Source organism: Macrobrachium rosenbergii, chromosome 10 (genome assembly GCF_040412425.1).
Source record: "Macrobrachium rosenbergii isolate ZJJX-2024 chromosome 10, ASM4041242v1, whole genome shotgun sequence".
Lineage (NCBI taxonomy): Eukaryota > Metazoa > Arthropoda > Malacostraca > Decapoda > Palaemonidae > Macrobrachium > Macrobrachium rosenbergii.
The window spans coordinates 63528806-63542724 of NC_089750.1; the positions used below are offsets into that span (position 1 = coordinate 63528806).

The 13919-nt window shown below is 37.3% G+C and overlaps 1 protein-coding gene across 5 annotated transcripts; it reads left to right on the forward strand.

The window, feature by feature from the left end:
• The first annotated feature begins 1720 nt into the window (after nucleotides 1-1720).
• LOC136842699 (RNA-binding protein squid-like) lies at nucleotides 1721-11863 on the forward strand. 5 transcript variants are annotated; one of them, XM_067110364.1, is made up of 6 exons: nucleotides 1757-2034; nucleotides 3943-3983; nucleotides 6571-6698; nucleotides 6851-7319; nucleotides 11143-11238; nucleotides 11458-11863. In XM_067110364.1, the coding sequence occupies exons 1-6, from the start codon at nucleotides 1874-1876 to the stop codon at nucleotides 11520-11522; spliced, it is 960 nt and encodes a 319-aa protein (XP_066966465.1). In that variant the 5' UTR covers nucleotides 1757-1873; the 3' UTR covers nucleotides 11523-11863. The 5 variants fall into 5 exon arrangements, with proteins under 5 accessions (XP_066966467.1, XP_066966468.1, XP_066966465.1 ...); XM_067110365.1 differs by having other exon boundaries at nucleotides 1786-2034; nucleotides 11359-11863; XM_067110363.1 differs by having other exon boundaries at nucleotides 1786-2034; nucleotides 11143-11236; nucleotides 11445-11863.
• Nucleotides 11864-13919: the final 2056 nt, after the last annotated feature.

Here is a 13919-nt window from a genome sequence, read left to right on the forward strand (position 1 = left end):
ATAAAACACATAAAATAGCTGAAAAAAAAAAAAAACAGGTGATTAGGCTCGCTTCGCTCGCCAAACCGCCTTCGCACCCCCGCCCCCATCAAAAATCTGAAATGACGTCCCTGATGAAAGCAATGAGAAATACGAAATATTTTGTAAGGGTGGTTAAGAGTACTGTAGGTTACCTGCTCTATACAATTCCCTTCACGTGCCCGGTATGGGAACCTCTGTAAAGGGTTGGAAGGAGGTTAAATTTAGACCTATGGGACTACCGATGACGGAATCGCCACTATTAGATTATGTGTACTATGGATTTAACAAAGAGTCGATATCCCTATTCTAGTTCAATTGCACGATGGCACGTATACACGACCTTCGATATCCTTTTTTTCTGGGCAGAGATATGGATACTGATTCTTGGGGATTTGGCTGTTATACAGTAGTACTACCCTGAAGTGCGGCCATGCTGCTTATGTACCCTAACTTATTGATTTGTTCCTTGGTGCTATCCGCTTATCTTGTGTCAATTCTTTAACACTCTCAGTCCTGGTTAATGATATTTTTAACGTTCCTTTGTATGGCATTTTTTTTCATTCTGCTGCGCAAAATTACCAGGTAGCTCCATTAATGGCTTTTCTGCTTGAGTCCATGCGAAGTATATATATATATATATATATATATATATATATATATATATATATATATATATATATATATATAGTAATAATGTTTAACGGCAAACATTTTATGTAATGTCGGCAGATGTGCTTCCAAGATTATCTTCTTTCGATAACTGTTCTATTCAGATCACGATTTGAAGTTTATTATGCCCCTGGCTATTTTCATCGAAAGATAAACCTGTGCTGCATGTCAATTTTACATTGATCAGGTTACCGTGACTCACAATCACACACGGTAGGTCACTGACATTCATAGGTACGTCAGTTGTGTTACAGTGTCTTGCATTTCCTTGCGTAATTGCGAATCACGTCAAAGTCGTGTTAAGGATCTACGATTAAATTAAAATATGCTTTAAATTACAAAAAAAAAAAACTTTATGTAAAGCTAAACACGTGAACATTGCCGTCCCAAGATTAGTTACGTAACTAGGGCAGTTTGTTTCGCTGTCAGGAGCAAAAATAATTTTTGTTATATAACGGTTACGATTTGTTTTAAAAATGAGTTACTGTTACTTATTCATACACATGAAAACTGCACTAAATGTGATTTTCTGGAGAAAAAAAGACTAACAGACGTTCACAATCACGTGCCATTAATTAATGGGATTGCAGAGAGCCTCCTGTTGAGCTGAGTGAAACGGAAACCGTCCCCCCCCAAACCCCGATGAATCACTCAGCACGTAACGCGCAGTAATTATTTAATGACTGCCACTTCACAGACTTCGGAATGATGTTATATGGTAATGCTGGCACAACACTGAATTACCATCATAGATTTCCCTGCGGTGTTGTTAAGTACTATAGAACGAGATGAAAGAGTCTGTACCCCTACAAATACAACTACCGCTTGAAAAATGACGTAACATGTAAAAATAGGTGAGTGTGACAGTGTAACATTTTCTGAGTACGTTTATAATGAATTTTTTCCGCGTAGTACTTTCAACTAATCGATAAATTCCTGGACATCAACAAATTCCATAAGAAACAGCGTCCCATTACGCGCATGCGCAGAAGATTTAGGCTCGTTTGATAGCCGAAGAGTATAATAATTTGTATTGTGTCTCATGCCGTATGATGAAAAACGAGTCTACGAAAGGAGACCGCTTGCCACGGGGCCGCTATTCCTACTCTTAGCTGCTGAGACTTCATACGTGACGGACGCATACAGTTAGTATTAAGTTTCATTTATTAAAAACAAAAACAAAATGGCTGACCAGACTATGGAGCAACAAGATTTTACCGAGGATTGCACTGGTGGTGATTTCCAGAACAATGCAATGGAAAATGGAGATAACGGCTCCATGCCGACAGACGACTCCGCAAAGGACAGTGGGTCGGCCGATGCCCCTGGCAGAGACGATGACAGGTAAGCAAATGTCAAAGAGTCTTAGTGCTTTTACCAATTGGATATTTATCATTGATATCTTTAGACTAAAGGTACAAGTTGTGTAAAGCGTCAAAATAAATTTGATTTTCCGGGTCAGTCTGGCTCGGCCCGACCGCAAAAGGCATCCCCCGACGCTTGTTTGTATCGTAGATTATCGACGTCATCCGACGGGATTGTGCGTCATAGACATTATCTTTTGAATTAGGATAATCCCTTTACGATTTTTAAAGATGTTGTTGTTGTTAGCAATCGTAAAATGTAAGGTTTATTTCGATATCTGTACCGGCGCATGACTTCCGCTCATTTGTGTTCTCTATAGTCAAAGATGGCGCCGCGCTGGTCGCCAGCCCACCGCAGGCTGTGTGGCCGCTACCGGCGCCGCCGCCGTCACGTATTTTAATGGCGGTTGTTGGGATACAATTTTTTTTTATTTAGTTGTTAATCTCAATGCTCAAGTTTTTCAAACACCCTGGCTACCCGTTTCATAATTTTGTTTCTTATTGGTTGTTGTTCAAACTTGGTTTACCTGAGGGTCATTGCTAAGCCAAGGGGGTTTACAGACTAAAGCATCATGAAAAAATGAATATTTATTTGGACGGAATGTTGTCGAACGTCACATCTTGCCCTACACTTATTTATTTCTCAAGCAGCAGAAAGTATTTCGGCTGATAAGAGCCTAGCTATCCTGTCTTGAAAGGTCCTGTACCCGTTCCCAGCGGGGTAGGCGAATCTCCAAATTAAGTGTGCTAGGCCACCTCTTGTTTTGTTCCTGTAGAAACTTTTTTTGCAAGTGTAACGAAATTAGCATAAGTATTTTGCCTACTGTAGCTAATAAGATTTGCCCTTCTCATGATGACAGCCAGCATCTTGCTGTTGCCTACGAATTAAAATGCGTAGGGCTAATGTGGTGTTTGGGATCATTTTGTTACTGTCTTTAATGTTAAGAATCTTGATTTCCAGGTCACTGTCTCTTTAAGTCATGTGGTTTTTATCTCTCCTGCACATTGATTCGTGTTTTAGTTGTTGGTTTGCGATAATTTCCTTTCTGATAATCACACGCAGTGGTTGGGATGGCTGGTACAGCGCTTTTTATTTTGTGCGTGTGGGATGCCTTATTGTGGGTTATATTATTATTTTTGGTTCAAGAGCAATTTTTTAGAAACTAGTGGATCTTCAGATGTAAAGTAAAGGAAAAGCTGTTGTTCAGATTCAGAGAAAATAACCCAGCTCATTGTAAGCCAAGTTGCTGCATGATGTAAGAGATGCTTCTTGTGATGCCCTTCATGGGGCCGATAATGTAGCAGTTTTTGAGAAAAACTGGTTAAGTAATGATGTAAAGGTAAAGTAAAGAACTGCCGCAGGTTGCATAGAGAGAAGTTTGATTATTGGCGAGATTGCTTCTGCCACTAACTGCGCCTCTTACTTCTCCTCCCAGGTGGCAGCTACTTCGGGAAGAATGTTGCCCCCTTGTAGCGCACCGCATCCACACCAGGGTATTTATCAGTGTTGTCTTAGTGGTTTATTTTCCAAGGTCATCTACTAGCCTACTACTACTTGACTGGTTCTAGCTGTTTATCGTAATGGTTCCGAGACTTAGAATACTGCCTAAACATTCCAGCCATTCTATGCAGTACATTTTTTTTTTCCTTATGTTTTGCCCAGACCATTTTCAGAATAAAATAAATAGCCTAGCAGAAAATGGAAGTTGCTTTAACCAACTTGATTGACGTGCCGAAGTGGGTTAGATTTGTGCAGTTTAACTCCCTCTGCCATTCTTAGTCGCAGTGTCAACTTAAGGTACAGTACTTGTAAAAGTTAAGGATTTATAAGCAACTAAAGATTGTCTTGATTTTCTCCCAGAGGATCTAATGCAGTTCTCTATTTCAGGAAACTGTTTGTTGGTGGCCTTAGTTGGGAAACAAATGAAGGTAAGTTAATAGATCCTATATTCGTAATATTAGAAATAGACTAAATTTAGATTTGTCACGTTAGGTGGAATTCATGTTCAAAAGTTATTCCATAGGTTACCTGATCCCTGCAAAGAGAGGATGTAAACCTGGACTAGTAAATGCTGTCTATCAAGATGTATTGTCACAAGAACTTTTAGTACCATTGTATTGCCAAACTTTACACTGAGTTATAAGTATGTTTGTCTTCACTGTTAAATTATTCCCTCTTTTGCTCCAGTGTTAGCTAATTTGTGGCACTAGTTGGTAGAAAAACCCATTGATGCCAGAAATGTACTTGATTGCATACAGGGTTAGGTTTCTTTAGGTGTATAATACAAGTTTACATTTGACTACTAAAATTTCTTAACCCCTCTGCCCACCTCTGTTACATGGGATTAGGTGTTTTAAATTTCCAAATATAGTAAAGCTCCAATACTTTAGACAGGGAGGTCTGGTCCCTGGTTTGTTATTGATTATACAAATTCAGGTTAGCAAACATTTTCATTCTGGCATGTTCATAAGCATAGCTGCCCCTCAAAATTTATTATTAAAGGGTTATATTGAGGTAGAAATGTCATAGAAACGGTATGGTTGCATATTTTTTTTACCACCCATTTTCTAAACTTGCATTTGTGGAAATAGGTTTGCTTTAAGTTCATAACCTTTCACAAGGTTAAATCCTGTGTGTGCAAGCATAGAATATGCCGTCATACTTTGGATCTCAAAACAATTTTGCATTATTGGCGGTTAACATATTTTTAGTAAATTAATAACAAAGCTTAGTGAAAACTCATTGAGAAGAACCCTAAAAGAGTTCAGAGGTCTGGTTAAACAAATCATTAACTAAATTAATTGCAAGAAGTATTTGTATCAGTATGAGTATTTTTCTTTTCCTTATTAAATAAATTGTGTAGACAGTTTGTACAATAATCCCACCAAATACACCCACAGTTTTAAAATATAGATTACAGTAGCTAGTAGCTGAAGGTATAATACACATTATTTTATTGGCTCATTTCACCTTCAGCCATATCACATATCAAGAGGAAATTAAACAACAATACAGAAGCTCTTCTGATATTTTTAAGTAATGTTCAGCTGAGGTGGGCAAATTGGTAATTTGTTTGCCATTATAACCAGTGACTCCCTTGGATTCCATTTTGACGAACACCAAATGAGAACTACAATGTAGCATTTTTTTTAATAGTGCTCCTTCCCTTTGACCCTACCCTTCATGGCTCACACAAGAATTCTCTTTTCTGTGATAGGTGATTCTATCAATAAAGTAATTTGAGGTTAACATATTGCATGGGTAGAAGTGAATTTTGCTATTAAAGCTAAACAGCTTGGGATGCGATTAGGTTTTCACAGATGCCTTTTGAATGGCTGTCAGAATACAATAAGTTTGAGTGAACTGTGTATGCAGATGGTACCTCTAAACCCATTGTCTTCAGCAATGGCGGGCATTGTAGGTTAATGAATATGACAATAACAAAATTGAAACGGACAGTATTGTTCACAGTGTATGGAAAAAAAATATCATTTTCAGCTTTAACATTTTTAAGGAGTAAATTAAATGCTGTAAGATTATAGCTTAGCATATAATGGAAGGTTTCAAAACTCAGTGGTATGGGTAATTGATAGATAATGTCCATAAGTTGTTTGATGGCTTAGATGAAATAATCACTGCCTTTTGTAATAACAGTATTGTGAAGATTTTTCACATGAAAAGTACAAAAATTAGTTTTTTTTTTAAGTTGCTAAAGTGAGAAGACAGTTGAGAATGCTGCTTTGTACTGTATCAAAGAAGTTAGGTTGCCAAGATTGAAGGCATATTTGGTGTCGATCACTATCTGGAAGTGCCATAATTAAGTATTGGTTGAAAGGCAGGTTACTTTATTTCTGTATTGATCTAGTTACTCCTCCAACAAGTGAGTTGAGACTGGTATATGTCTACAGTTTGTCACTTATTAGTGCAATGAATGGTGGTTGGGGGACTAGATATTTATAATTTTGTTTTCAGACAGTTCAGTATATTTAAGTTCAGGCATTGCTGTTAACTTTATTTTTGCAAGAAACTTTGGCTTGCTGAAAGTTTTTTCTTTCTCGGTCTTATTGCAGTAAGGTATAAAGGCAAAAAAATGACCAGTTATTTTGATGGACCAGTCACTTCGACGGTGACAATTCCATGTGTTTCATGTTTTGTGGAACATTTAAAAAAAAAAATTTGTACCTTTGCGAACTTCAAGTGTAGTTTGTGCAAGACTTGTTTTGCTTTGGTGGGTAAAGCTATTCAGTGGTGCTACCAGAGTTCAACTTCATATTTGCTTGAGAGAGAATTTTTTCAATCATTGCATATAATGTAGGTGATTTAATGTGGTTTTTAATGGACACTCAGTTTCTGATATTCACAATGTTATCCACTTCTCAAAATTGGTAAATTCAGATATTTACCCCCTTTTTATATAGCATTTTAAAGTAATATTTTGTCAAGTTTAAAAAGCATTGTTTTATTTTTTATTTTTTTTTTTTATGTAGCTTAATTGGTCTTTTATTTACTTCACAGCAAAGTTGAGAGAACACTTCAGCAGATATGGTGAAATTGACAGCATAAATGTCAAGACTGATCCTAACACTGGAAGATCTAGAGGATTTGCTTTCATTGTATTCAGTACACCAGAAGCTATAGACAAGGTATGTGTTTAATTGGACGTAATGTTGATCATACATAAGGCTTGCCGTGTATTTTTGGTATGATTACAGTATGAAAATAGATAACATTTCTATTGATCCTTAGACAAGCTAAATATTTTGAGCCGTGTTGTAATGCTTTCCTATATTTATAGGTCATCAATGCTGGAGATCATGTTATCAATGGCAAGAAGGTAGATCCAAAGAAGGCTAAAGCACGACATGGCAAGATCTTTGTCGGTGGCCTTAAACCAGAACTTTCCGATGATGATATAAAGAACTACTTTGGAAAATATGGGACTATTATTGAAGTAGAGATGCCTTTTGATAAACAAAAGAATCAGCGCAAGGGATTCTGCTTCATTACTTTTGAGCAAGAAGCTGTAGTCACAGAACTGTTAAAAACCCCCAAGCAGAGCATAAATGGAGTTGAAGTAGATGTCAAGAAAGCCACCCCCAAGCCTGATGCCATGGGGATGATGCGTGGAGGCATGAGAGGTGGTATGCGTGGAACCCGAGGAGCTCCAGGTGGGATGAGAGGAAGAGGCCGAGGTTGGGGCAACCAGGGTGGCTATGGATATGGAGGATATGGTCAAAGCTATGGCAGCGGCTATGGATCCTATGGTAAGTGGAGGGAATAATTGTTTCTATATTTTGTAATTTATATTACCAGAAAGCAATTTCATGAGTTTTTAATGGTGATCTAGTAGTTTTATCTGTAAGGGATGTAGTTGAAGAGTTGTACACTTATCAGATTTTAGTATCAGAGTCCAGTGGAATTGAGAAAGTGAAAGGAAATCTAGTTTGGATTAAAGTATATAATTCGAGCTGTTTTTAATGGTTGGACAGCACACTCCCAACAATTTTAGGTGTTTTCAAGTATATAAGGACCTATACTGTACTAGAAGCTCTTGAAGGAAGGTTGGTAAAGAATTAAATGTGAAAATGCCTCTGTACACAAGCCTAAGGCTGACATCTCTGTTATTTGTTTATACTGTACATTTAGACTAGACTTGTGTGTGATATGTTCACTTTTCTAATCAAATGCACACATTTCCTTAGCAATGTTTTGCTGGTGTCTCAAAGGCTGGTACCTTAGATGCATAAATCTATGTGCAGAGTTTAGTAAGTGAATTCATAGACCGAAATTACAAAATTTTGTTAGGCTTTTGGGAAAATGAGGTTCAGGCATGAGTTACTAGCCAGTTTCAATTACCCAGATTGTTTTAGGCCACTAGGTATTTCCTGGTATTAGAAGAGAGGGTTTGTTGAAACCAGCCTTTTTGCAAAGCAGCTGATGAAATGCATTGTCCTAACTTGGATAACCTTCACTGCTTTACTTAAAAATTGTACAGTATTTTTTGTCTTAAGGAAATTTTAGGGAATTGTAATCTTGAATCCATTTGCAGTTTGATCAAATTTGTTAGGTCTGTTATAAACCATTCCATAAATTGGATCAGTTGGCTGTCTGTGTTGTCATATATGATAGTGGTTCTGGTATGATATGTTTATTTAGGTGGCAAAATTTGGAATGTTCAAGTTTGAAACAGTAAGGGGGAGACGAAGTTGAGGAATGCAGTGCAACTGTAGGCAAGTTATATTGCAAAGCACCTGTTGTGTGCTGTCCATTGCATTTTGTGGGTGGTAACTCAGTATTATCCTGTATTTGATTTGGTCATACTAGTGTGACCTTTGGGTATATAAAAACACGCACACCCAACCAGTAGTACGCAGATAGCTAGAATTTGATTCAGATTTTCAGTCAACATACATATTAGGAACTGGTCCCCAGGAATAGTTTGCCAGAATCAGTTTTCAGTTTACCCAGTCATTAACATTTTACTGTAATGCATTAAAACTCAAATACTTACAAATTCCTTGTCAGTGTTGTAAGAGTTGAGTCTGGTTAGAGTCTTGATATTATTTAGTTACTCCACTTATTTGTAGCTTGAGTTATTCATTTGGTATTTTCTTCTCAGCCTGTTTGGTAGCACGTAATTATAAACTCTTTAAAATCCTTGGAAGCCATTTTTTTTTTAATTTGTGACAGATGGTGTTGGAATATTGGTAATGTAATTGCATTGAAATTTCTAAAATCTTCTATGACAGTGTGGTGCCTGATCACAACCACTAAATGTCTTTTGCTGGGATCCTGGGCCTTTTTATAAAAATCCTGCTTAATGCTAAGTTAATTCATTACTTTATTAAATCAGTATTAGTACAGTAAGAAATGGATTAATATTTGTCTTGGCTTCTCTACCGTAATGATATTGAGATATAAGTTCCAACCTAATGATACTGGCATATATGTAAACTGGTTTTTGCATTGTTGGATGTATGTAAACAAGTTGTTTTGAAGGTTGATTGCCTTACACGGTATTTTATGCGAAATGTTTTCCAAGATTTTAAAGAGATGACTCATGGATTTAGTAATTTTATGCAAACTGTTTTATAAGATTTTGAGCTAACCATTGAATTTACTCACTTCTGAAGTTCCTTCTTGAAGAATCTCATGGATTAGTAATTTCCAAAGGTCCTGGTTAAAAAAAAAATTATGAAAATTTATTGACATTTGGAGACCCTGGTTAAAAATTGGTCTTGAAGACTAGTGTAGGGGAGCTTTATGATTTGAGAAATTTACTGGTTAATGTTCTGTTGTTGCTGAGAACTTTCACCTCCAAATATAAGGTCATGTGGAAGAAGACTGAATTGAATAGCTTTAAGAAGCTAAGTAGCCAATATGAATGGTCAGGATTCATTGTTAAAGTCCACGTTACCTCGAACACGAGGTTTAAATGGATTTCCTTATCAATTAGCCAGTCTTGTTCAAAGCTAACTCATTGCCCCTTTCGACTGGGTAAGCAGGCTCTTATGCAGTATAGATGATGATTTATCCCCAAATTATTTTCAAATAGTACAGAAATATTACTCAGTAAATATGAATACAGATTGAAGTGAATCTCCTCTGCCCAGTGGTGAGCCATATTTCTCTTTTTGGGGGTGGAAGGTCTTAGTAAAGTTGGCTGGTCATGAATTTGGCCCTATTTATTTCACTGGAGTGGATTTAGTATGGAAAGGATGATTAATTCTCCCTCCAGTTTTTGCTGGGGTTTTGATGTAGTTGGTAGGGCCAGGGTTTCTCTCATGTTGTACGTAAAGGTCCCATGGAATCTGGTTATGTAGATCAACCAGGCATCAAAGTTAAGTACTTTATTCTGTGTTTTGTTGAACTGTACTGTTGATCGTAGTTTTTGAAGCATATGCCTAAATGATTTACTGTATTGGCCAACATATCCACCAGTAATAACTCGGTTCCTATAATTTATCAAGGTAGTTAAAGAGCTTTTGAGTAATGTCTCTGGGAAGATGTTAAATAATGTATAGTGTATAGTAATTTTTGTGGTACATCCTTGTAGTGAGTGAATCTGCTAGGATGCAGGTATGAGTAGGTTAGCTTGGGTTATGTATGTAGGTATGAAGTGTCAAGGTAAAGTTATTTTTAGGGTTTAACCAACTATCCATATTTTTCAATTATAATATTAGGTTACAGGTTAGGTACTTAGATTACCACTGTACCATTGTGCAAGGTGTTCTTGTATGTCAAGAAATTTTCAGTTATTTTAGAGGGTTAGGTCTGTTTGCTTTAAGAAGTTGTCACCTAGATTCATGAGAATGGGTTACAGGTAACATTTACAGGGTACAGTTGCGAGGTTTTTATATATCCAGAAGCATTAGTGAAGGGGCTGGCTGCCAATTTATTAAATTCACTTGTCTTTCCTTTGACATTGTTTCATTTTGTAGGTGAAAGATCCAGTAATATATAGGAGTTTTCAATCACTACCTTCAACTTATCTCTAAGGCTTTTGTGGTGCATTTTAAAAATAACACACTAAGTGACAAGTATTTGCAGTTGTCCTTCAAATTACATCTCTATCCTGTCTGGTAATAGAGTAATTTCGAAAACCACCCTTTCCCTTGAATATACACACTTCTAAATTTATCGGCTCACAGTGCATTTTGACTTTGTTTTAACATATTACCTTATCACATTAAAACTTTAATATGCAAAGCTAGAGGATTGAGTTTTGATGGGTTTAACAGTTTTAATCTTCAACTTACTTAGGCAGTGTTACACGAGCGCAACTTTCTAGTTAATCTTGCAGTTAATTTTTGTACGTCAGTGTTTTTCGCATTGGTACGAAAAATACAAGGTTACGCATGTTCCGTTCAGGTGGTGTCACACGAGCTCTGCTGGCCAGCTTCAGTTCAGTTGTTAAACAATTTAATTTCTGGGTTCAGTGGTTACTAGATGATGCTAGAAAGTGCTCGTGGGACTCAGCCTCTTGTGTTCAGTTGAAAGCTGAGTAGGGATATTAACTGTTAAGGAAGCTCTTGTTTGAGACACTTAGAAAAGGTTGTTATAGCTTAGTCCTTACTGTTGTTGCAGGTGGTTATGATTATGGATATGGCGGATATGGGGGTTATGGTGGATATGGGGGCTACGGTAATGATTACTATGGCTATGGCAACGGTGGATATTATGGTAAGTATCAGGCTCTTGCTTGGGTTAATGGTTTTAAGGTGTATTATTGCATGTTTAATTGTGAGAAAAAGGTGTCATGAATAAACATTAATATTCTCAATTATTTGCATGCTGCCCCAGCTTCTTAGATTAAATGTACCCACGGGTCAGAACGGGGGGCAAGATTACTATTAGTGTTCAACGAGACTGATTATTTATGGCGATGTTGGCCCTTACCAGGCGGCCAAGGGTACGACGGGAAGAGCCAACGTGGGCGGCAGCAGACGCGGCACAACCCATACTGAGGGAGGAGGGCGTCGAGACTATAATCAGACCTGCAATGGCACGTCCTACTAAGGATTAGCAACGCTGACGGGATCACCCCCACTTGTCGAGAGCCAGTCGTCTTCATCCACCAGTATCCTCAAGAATACGCGTATATATTTTACTAATAAAAGTCCATAAAAACTGAAAAATGCCAGAAAAAAACCAGAAAAAAATTTGTGAAAGTTCTTGTGAAGCATTCCTGTGTACAGGGCATTTGCTGTACTCTGGACAGTTCATACAAATATTTTTTACTTAGTTTTAAGGAATTTTTCCTGGCTGTACAGTCCGTACATGTATGAATAAAGCGATTTTTGTGTTAGAGGTTTTTATATGCCTTTTTATAATGCTGGGTTTTATTAAAGTTTTATAATAATGATGATGCAAGATTCCAGATTGAAACAATTATACAAATGTAATTGGGGTCTTTTCATGTTGCTTGGTGTTAACATAGTTACTGTGAAGCTCAGAACTAAACCCCCAGGAATCTGCCCTTTGATCCTACACGGGGTCCGACTGTGTGAGAAGGAAGGTCCCAACAAAATTTTACTGAATGTTCCAAAACACACTGGGTAGTTTCATGCCCAATTACCTATAAGTCTTGGCCGTATCAGACTCTGGTATAATTTGAGCAAGTACTGACTATACTATTCCGGTACTCGAAAGATATTAAGTCTTGTCAATTGGCTAGTCAGTGAAATGAAGATAGTAGAGCAGCTTAAATACAATTTGGTATGACCCGATTATAAAAAAAGTCCCCGTATATGATGAAACCACCCTGAAGCCATGGTAAGAAGTTGGCATGATGGGAAAAAACCTTTATAAATTTAAACAAGACATTCTTATAGTATTCCTATAAGAGCTGAAAGTCAGCTCAGTGGTCTTGTTAAACTACTGTAGCATAATCTATACTATCCTGTATTATATTCCAAGAATCGGTGTCGTGTACTGTAGCCTTTTCCACTGAACCCTTTTAAAAGAACAGATTTAAAGACTTGAGATCAAATGGGAAAATTTAAGGTTTGTCTACCGAGAGCTGAAGTTCTATCAGTCAGTTGTCAGCAGAGATCAGGTAAGCTGAGTTGTAATCCGGAAAGCATTTAAAAGGAAATGTTAGGATAGAACAGTAGTCACTACCTTGCTGTACTGGTAATGGTTAACCAACTAACGAGTAATTTTCTGCAAACCTTTTGACCTCTTGCATTGCATTCTGCTTTGTACTATTGCAATAGGGTTAAACATGAGGCTATTTTCACAGGTGGTGGTAGTAACTGAGTCTTAGTAATATTAAATCACAGACGGCAAGTGGACTACGTCCTAGTATTGAATGGTTTAACTAGTACATCACATGGGTCAGTATCAAATTTGTTAACCAGATTGGATGTCATTGTTTGGCATATACGTTCAATGAGCGATTTTGTAGAATATTGTTCGCACTATTAACGAAGAATTAAATTAAAATATTCCCTAGGCTAGGTAAGGCGATTCCTCCCCCCCCCAATATAGCTACATGAAACTCCTTTGAAATTTAGCTGTCATGCTTTAATGAAAAATCGCTCCTTAGGATACATTCGGTTTTAGCAATAGTAGAAAAAGCTTTATAGTAATGCTTTAAGTTTTTGAAATGTTCATCCTCGGACCTTTAATTTTCTTCCATTGGTCCCTGTTCTAAAACTTTAGCCCAATAGCATAACTGGTCTATGGTACCTGTATGAGCTCTCATAAATCTGTTAATCCCTTGAATCTGGATCTTCCCAGAGTATACCATTCACTTTGTAGTGCAGCATTTGCAGTTATTTCTATGTCGTTTGCTCTGTAAGGTTCAATGTACAGTTTTCTAGAAGATTCATGCCTGTCGTGATACAACTGTGAAATGATCTTCCTAATCCTGTGATGTAATTGGTAGAGTTTGAATTATTTGAGGACTGGTTCGTTGGTTGTCGAGTCCCACTGCACACTTAATGATGCTGGTCTGCCTTCCTGGCCGCAGCAACCGGCTTTATGGCCTAAGTTTCATACATTCTTAGGAAACTTCCGCCTTATTTTACTCGTTTTTCCTCTTCTTACACAAGAGTGTTCTCAGTTTTCTTTTCTGTACATTCCTGGGCTTATTGGGACTTATACGGTTGTAACTTTCTGCTTTTCCAGTTGTAGTTGCAGCTTGACTTAATAATCTTACTACCATCACACTACTTGAATCTTGACCCTACCTTCTCCCGTTTTCACTAGTAATGGTTCAAGAAAAAATTCAATTTGGCGAGTTCTTTGAGTCGAGGAACGTGACAAGACAGCCAATTCACTATGTTATTCATCCCTTAAGGGTACCTGTTTGCTTAGGATCATCTTTCTTCCTTTTAACATTGGTTTTTAGATTTTTT

Bases quoted from the DNA above. Each gene is read 5' to 3' on its own strand.
- LOC136842699 (XM_067110363.1), top strand. From the start codon at position 1,874: ATGGCTGACCAGACTATGGAGCAACAAGATTTTACCGAGGATTGCACT. The intron at 2,035-3,942 runs GTAAGCAAATGT...TCTCTATTTCAG, and splicing joins CCTGGCAGAGACGATGACAG to GAAACTGTTTGTTGGTGGCC. The intron at 7,320-11,142 runs GTAAGTGGAGGG...CTGTTGTTGCAG, and splicing joins CAGCGGCTATGGATCCTATG to GTGGTTATGATTATGGATAT.